The sequence below is a fragment of the Bison bison genome, unplaced genomic scaffold (genome assembly GCF_000754665.1).
Source record: "Bison bison bison isolate TAMUID 2011002044 unplaced genomic scaffold, Bison_UMD1.0 scf7180017864475, whole genome shotgun sequence".
Taxonomy (NCBI): domain Eukaryota; kingdom Metazoa; phylum Chordata; class Mammalia; order Artiodactyla; family Bovidae; genus Bison; species Bison bison.
Window position 1 is genome coordinate 1,162,749 of NW_011495036.1, and position 7,597 is coordinate 1,170,345.

The 7,597-nt window shown below is 55.0% G+C and overlaps 1 protein-coding gene across 6 annotated transcripts in view; it reads left to right on the forward strand.

The window, feature by feature from the left end:
• SH3BP4 (SH3-domain binding protein 4) overlaps positions 1-7,591 on the forward strand; it is a 74,624-nt gene extending 67,033 nt beyond the window's left edge. For all 6 annotated transcript variants that reach the window (XM_010862040.1, XM_010862039.1, XM_010862037.1 and 3 more), the window contains 2 exons: positions 5,877-6,065; positions 7,310-7,591. In XM_010862040.1, coding sequence (XP_010860342.1) covers positions 5,877-6,065; positions 7,310-7,534 — 414 coding nt within the window. In that variant the 3' untranslated portion in view covers positions 7,535-7,591. The remainder of the gene's footprint in view (positions 1-5,876; positions 6,066-7,309) is intronic.
• Positions 7,592-7,597: the final 6 nt, after the last annotated feature.

Sequence of the window (7,597 nt, forward strand, 5' to 3'; positions counted from 1 at the left end):
AGGCCAGGGGAGGCCAGAGGCTGGGCTGAGTCGAAATGGCCGCGTGCTGACGGTGGGGGGGGCCCAGGCTGGATGATGCTCGTGCTTTCTTCCTTGAGCATTGGGCCGGGGGATGGGGTAAGTGTTTCAGGGGACGGGAAGGGGACCCAGTTGTGTGCTTCTCCTTGGGGACCCACCCAGGTGTGTTGTTGTGCCTTGTCACCTCCCAGCCTCCGAGCCACACGGCTGACAGTCAGTGCCCCCCCACCCCTGCCCCAGTCTTAGCCTTCAGACCTGGCCCACCTTGGCAAGAGGGCGGGCAGCCAGCGAGGCAGCCCTGGGCTTTCTCTCCATCCTGCCATGCTGCATGGGGGTCGGATGGCCCCAGGTCTGTGCTGTGGCCCAGAGGGGCAGTTCCCAGGCCACCTGCACAGCCGTGCTGACCTTCAGAGTCCCCCGGGGTCCTGGGCCTGGCTCGCTGCTGTGGCTCATCCCAGGTTTGGTTTTTTTCCAAAATGAAGATAGTCCTCATTGGCATTTCTGTTTGTGAAGATGGCAGATGCTCTTCTTGCATTGTTATTTGCCAGTCCTGAGAAACAGCAGCAGAAGGCCCCCACTCCGGGCCCGTCTTCCAAAGCAGCCTGTGTTAGCGGTCTGCAGGGTAGACACCATGGGTCTTCCTCCGTTCCCTGGGTTTGCCCTGCACTGTCTGTGGTCAGCTCCTCCCCCTGGAGCACGTGAGCAGGTGGCTCTGGGTCTGTGCGGAGCTGCCACCCCGAGCTGGGCAGATGCTCTGGTCCTCCATCTCCAAGAAGGCGGTGGTGCCTGATCTCACCATTACCAACGCTGCTCCGAGGAAGGTCCCAGCCCTGTGACTCTGCAGGCTTGTCCCTTCCATTTCGTGACAACATTCTGCCAGCTGCAGGCACCCTGCAGAGAAGGAGGAGCCAGCGTTGGCCATGGCAGCGGGGTCACATTGAGGCGAGCAAGGCCTGAGAGTGACGGGGGACGATTTAAAAGCCCACTGGTGTCCATCTCTGTCTCTGCAGTGACCAGACTGAATGGCCCCTGCTGATGGGTGTGCACCCTTCTCGTCTTTTTGACCCTTGGGTTCCCACATCTGGGATTTAGTTTTGTTTTTTGAGGGTGAGAGGGCTTCCACAGGTGGCTCAGGGGTAAAGAACCCACCTGCCAATGCAGGAGATATGAATTCGATCCCTGGGTCAAGAAGATCCCCTGGAGAAGGAAATGACAACCCACTGCACTATTCTTGCCTGGGAAATCCCATGGACAGAGGAGACTGGCAGGCTACAATCCAGGAGATCTCGAAAGAGTTGGACACGTCTGAGCGACTGAACATGCAGCATGCGTGAGAGTAAGAAATGACAGAGTGTGTTCTTCTGTTTTTAAGGCATTAATGCTGCTTTTGACACACTTTGTGGGTCTGGGGAAGAGTTTTCTGAGTGTGGTTGAAAATCCAGGTGGGAAACACTGCTGTGTATTTGTTCCAGGACGTGGCGACTACAGTGAGTGGAGGGAAGGGTTTGGCTCATACTCGAGGACTGTGAAGATTTGGGTGATGGCCATCTCGTGTGTGTGTGTGTGCATGTGTATGGAGGGTGGCAGACAGAACCCTCAGGAACCTAGCTCTGTAAGAACTGGAAGTGTCTTCATTTAGCAACACTCTTTCAGTGTAAGAGATTATTCTTGACTCTGGGGGTTACACCCTGCGGGAGCGGCAAGTCTGTCCTCCGGGCTGGGAGGGAAGGAGGGAGAGTTGGCAGGAACTACAGGAGGAACCAGGCTGTGGGCAGGGCGGCCTCTCCTGAAGGGGCCTAAGCCAGCAATCAGAACTGGTCCTGGGGCCACCAGGAGCGAAGCCGTCAGGGTGGGTGACCAGGAGTCACGGGTGGTGGCGGTGGGAGTCCAGGAGCTAGAGGGAAGGATGCTGTGGGCTCTTGGAGTTTCTCTGAAAAAAGAGAAAGTTGCTGTAAGAATACAAGTCTAGGCAGGTGGTGGTTTTAGGAGTAAGGTTGTAGGTGAAATCAACACTGAGAACCTGGAGAAGCGAATGGAAATGAGGGGAGTGTTGAGATCAGGGAGAGTTGGGGCTGGAAAGGTTGGGATGAAGGAATTCTCTGAAAAGGGAGCAAAACCACCTTCTCCCCCAGAAGCGGATGCAGCTACCTACCAGCTGTGCACTTATGGAGGTTTCTGGGCTCTTTCCTGCCAGGTGGTCCCGAAGCCCCAAGGGCACTGACACAGGGAGGATCAGGGTTGCCATGGTGACCGCCCTTCTGGTGTTTGAACCTCTGGAATGGAAGCTTGGAATGAGCATACCGCAGAATGATGCTTTGTCGTATTCTCATAAGAATGTCTTTTCAAACGGGGATTGGCACCCTGGCCCGAGGGCCACCTGCTTTCGTAAGGGAAGTTTTACTGGAACGCAGCCCTGTCCACTCGTTCAAGTGCTGTCTGTGCTACTCTCTCGCCCCACCGCAGTCACGCAGCCAAGGCAGAGACCCCCTGCCTGCAGAGCCAAAAACAGATCCTGTCTGGCCCTACAGAGCAAGCTTGGCCACCCTGACCTAAGGCACGGTCACTCCAGCTACTGAGAGTCAAGCTGGGGCCGGTTTTGTGCTTTGTTTCATTGGGTGTGTTCTGTTCTCTGCTATTACCTGTGTTAACTTGTGTGTGCAGAAATTAAAGAGGTGCCACAGGGAAAAGGTTCCAGAACCAGACCCCTGTAGCTGAGAAAATTTTATTTCTGACATTTGGTGAGCACCCAAAATGCATCCTTTGGCGGGGCGGGGCGGAAATGTAAGAACTACCCCTTGAAGATGGTGTGGGCAGCTGTAGCTGCTCAGAGGCCAGAGAGAGGGGCTGAGCTTCTCAGGACCTTTGTCCCTGTGCGCTGTACCCTGAGGAGAGAGCAGCTTTGATCACCCCCATCAGGGATCCCCGAAGCAGAAGCAGGGGACTCTGAAGTGTTCTGTTACCTGGAAAACAGGCCGCTTGTGGAGCCAGGCAGCTGAGCACACACGCGCTGCCGGGACGCTATGCGGAAGCCTGGGAGGGACCGTTGTCACGGGGGGTCGGCCGGCTCCTTCTCAGAACAGCAGGCATGGCAAGCAGGGGCCCTGCCTCCGCTGTGCATCTGGGCTCAAACCACACCACGCCAAAAGTTTTTTTTTTTTTACTTTTTTTATTATTCAAATATAGTTGATTTACAGTGTTGTGTTAATTTCTGCTGCACAGCAAAGTGATTCAGTTATACATATATAGAGAGACATTCTTTTTCATATTTATTATGGTTTATCAGAGAGTATTTGCTCTAGTTCCCTGAGCTGTACAGTAGGACCTTGTTTTTTTTTTATTATTATTATTATTCAAGCAAAAGAATTTAAATCCTGAATTCTACCAATATATCACACTTCCCCCCCCATAGCAGGTTCTGCAGTACAAATCTAGTAAACATTTAATTTTCTTCAAACAATGTCACTTGAAGATATCTAAGTTCAAAGAGACCATTTCTGAAATGTCTGAATCATCGCGCTGAAGCCTCATGCACCGGTCCTGAAGTCACGTGGTGCCCACAGAGCTGGCAAGGCATTGGCCTGAGCGCCGGGAAATCTTACCTGCCTCCCCTCACTCCCCTCAAGCTGTGGGGCCCTGGACAGGCCACCCAGCGTCTACGAGGTCTATAAAACAGACACTACGCAGCACTCCTGTCCCCTTGAGCTATGGGATCCTGGACAAGTCACCCAGTGTCTACGGGGTCTATAAATCAGACACCACGCAGCCTACACAGTGAGTGGGAGCCGGGCACAGGCTGCCTGGAGGCCAGACCAGCTCCAACACTGGACCCCTGTCCTCTCAACTTTATCTGCAAACTGGGGTGAGCTTGGCTTCTCTCCATGGGGCTTCTGGGGAGTAGATGAGCCCCGTGCCCAGCTCACCGGAAGGACTCAGTGATGGCAGTTTGTTTATAAAGACAAAAATCAGAAAAGGACCACATGGTCCTCCCTTCTGGTTTCCCACCTTAAAGCCAGTTGCTAAGCCTTTGGACCCTGGACAGCCTCAGAATGAGCTTGTGTTTTAAAGGTAAAGATTGAGATGCTTATACATTCAGGGAGCCCCTTTGCCCAAAGTCACCATCCATTCATTTTGTTAAGTTCCCCCAAATAAATGTACTTCAATGAGAACGCTCAGTCTAAAATAGCTGCGTTTTTTCAAGTAGCAGCCCAGCAGACTGACCTTGCTCGGATGCCAGGCTGCCTGCAGCTTCACAAAATGTTTGAAGAGAAAGATGTGTTTGGCTCAGCTGGGGAGGGGTTGGCTGGTAGGTGTCTTGATGTTTTTAGCACTTTTTCTGTGGAGCCTTGAAGTGACAGCCTCAGGTGCTTGGACAGAACGTTCAGGGACAGAAAGGAGGCAGGGCCTGGTCTCAGCGTCTCTTCAGTCGCATCCTCGATGTCCGAGGGCACCAGGGCATCTCAGACCCCATCGCTGGGGCCCCGGAGGCTCCCTTCTGCAGCTGTTAGGCTGTAATCTAGGGATCTGCTGGGTGAATGAGGTTGGGGTGAGCCTTGGCTCCGTGGCCCAGGTGGGTCTGGTCCTCACCGAGTCTTCTCCTCCTGCCAGGGCTGCATCCTGGCCGCCCACAGTCACACACTCTGTGCCGGCTCCGTGGGGCCCACAGCCCGACACCCAGCAGACGTCCGTGTGGCTTGGGGTGACGTGTGGGGACAGTAGACCTGTGGGTTTGTGATACTGATGTGGCTTCATTTCTTTAAGCCAGAAACATTAGTGTGAACCGCGACTCCAGCCTGGGCTGCACAGAACCCCAGAGCAGCAAGCCCTGTGTTAAAAGCCTGCCCCAATGGGCCAGCCCCTCACCTGGGTGGGGGATGACATCCAAGGTGGGGCCACATGCTGTTCGGGTCACGCGGGGACGTGGCCTGGGAATCTGCCCGTTGCCTCCTTCCCAGCTGACAACACTTCTCTCCTCCTGACCCCCCAGTCCCTCCACGGTTAGTTAGCCCTGTGCAGAGACACGTTGCTCATCTCTCACAGTTGTAACAAGGGTGGGGGTCCCATCGATTCTGGAGACTCTTGATGGTTTGGCCTCTCTCAGCCTCCCTGTATCCCAGCCTTTCGTGTGTCTCCAGAACCCAAGGGTCCCAGATCTTGCTCTGCACGCCAGGTCCCAATCTGAACCCCCTGCTCGCGCCTCTTCTGTGAGTCAGGCTCCCCACCCGCTGACGGCAGCTTGTCCTGCTCTGCGCCCTGGCCGTCCTGCACTGGCCGTCTGGGTCAAGCGCATCACTTCTCCAGTTTCCCCAGTGGCAGTGGGAACACACGAACAGCCGTCATCTCACCCACCCCACCCGTCCGTGTCCCGGGCTACCGAGTGGAAGGACCGCAGGCTGGGAGGCTCCAAGCAGTTGAGGTTCATCCTGCCTCTGTTCTGGGGCTGTCGCAGGGCTGGCTTCTCTGGGGGCTCTGCGGGGGTCTGTCGTGCTGCTCTCCCAGCTCCTGGGGGCTCCAGTGCTGCGGTTGCATCACCCTGTCCCTACCTCCAGTCTTCCCTCTTTCTCTGCGTGTCTGTTTCTCTCCGCATAAGGACACCAGTCATTGGAAGAGGGGCAGGCATCCTAGTCCACCAGGGCCACAGGATATCTGGTTCCATCTGCAAAGACCCTGCTGTGATTTACAGGAGGGCGAGGATGTGCAGGCGGGGGGCCCAGTACATCCTGCGATCGTGGGTTCCAGCAGAGGGTTTGCTCAGGCCACACAGCATCCAGGGAGCCAGCATGTGGTCTCTGCAGGGCCAGCTTCCTGGGATCCCAGAGCCTGCCCTCAGCCCTGCCTCATCCCCGCCCCTTCCTCCTCAGGCCTTACTGAAGATGGACTGCCAGGGCCTGGTGGTCAGACTCATCCAAGACTTCGTGCTCCTGACCACGGCGGTCGAGGTGGCGCAGCGCTGGCGGGAGCTGGCCGAGAAGCTCGCCAAGGTGTCCAAGCAGCAGATGGACGCGTACGAGTCTCCCCACCGGGACAGGAATGGGGTGGTGGACAGCGAGGTGAGCCCGGCTGCCCTTCCCTCCACCTGTCAAATGCAGTGGTGACAGCGTCTACATTAGAGCATTTTTAGGAGGACAGATGATGAAGTGTGAAGGCAAGTGCTCAGTGCAGAGGAGGCTCGCGATGAGAGGGAGCATGTCCATCCTTATCGGGATCCTTAGTTGGCAGCCAGGCCCTGGGTGGTGGTGAGGCTGCTCTGCTCTCAGGTGGGACATTGGAACGGCATCCTCGGAACTGCCAGTCCCTTGCTGATCCTGATCTTAAATTACCTTTGGCCTGATTGGAGGACGCAGGATGATGGGGCTCTGCCGCACACAGGGAGGGGTGGACAGATCCTTGTACGTTGCCGGCTTCAGCCAAGGCCGGTTGGGTCCCTGCTCAGAGAGTCTGTTTTCTCACTTGTTTTGTGGAGGTCACTTTAAGCTTCTGGAAAGACAGAAAGGCTCTCGAGACCTAGGAAGCAGGAAGTCCCCAGGATAAGGGCATCCTTTATTGACGTGGTGAGTTTCTAAATGAATGGAAAGTGCTATGGGGTTGGAAGGAAAGAGGCCCCTTCTGTTGGCTTGGCCAGTACGTGGTACTGATAGCTTACAATGAACGGTGTTGGATTCATGATCTCCGAAGAAGAAGATTTAGGGACCAGGCACCAGGCTTGATCACTCAGGAGCTTTTGTATAGCAAAGTTTTATTAAAGTATGAAAAGGACAGAGGAATCTTCTGACATAGACTTCAGAAGGGGGACGAAGAGCGCCCCCCACTCACTAGTCTTACCAAGGCCATATATACTTTTACCAGACCCACTCCCAGGTTAAGACGAGAGCTGACAACAGCAAGGCCTTAACCAGACCCACTCCCACAACAAACATCTTAAGATAACAAGATAAATCAGAGGGTTCTTGTTAGGAAGAAACATGAACTTGAGCAGGATACTTTGTTATATTGACTAAGACAAAGCAAAGTAGGAAAAAAAAAGTTTGTCCTTTTCTCCTAGAGAGCCTCAGACCCCTCTCTCTTTCTCGGGGACCCTGGACTTCTTATCAACCTACCTAGGAATTGACTCTCAGCACTGCCCACCTGCTCTCACGAAAAGTGCCTTCTTCCCTCTGAAATGTGCTAGCCCAGGACAGGGTCGACTGCTTTGGGGTTCATGATGCTGGTACTAGGAGAGGTAACTCGGACCAGCTCTCTCACTGTCTCCTAATCTCTGCTCTCTCTCTTGGTTTTGGACGACCGCACCATCCAGGCCATGTGGAAGCCCGCCTACGACTTTCTCCTCACCTGGAGCCACCAGATTGGGGACAGCTACCGGGATGTCATCCAGGAACTGCACATCGGCCTGGACAAGATGAAGAACCCCATCACCAAGCGCTGGAAGCACCTCACGGGGACCCTGATCCTGGTGAACTCCCTGGACATCCTGCGGGCCTCCGCCTTCAGTCCCGTGGACCATGATGACTTCGTGATTTGAACAGGTCCCCGACCTCCTGCTGCTCTGGGGCACGGACCCTCCGTCTGCCCCAGATGCCCGGGC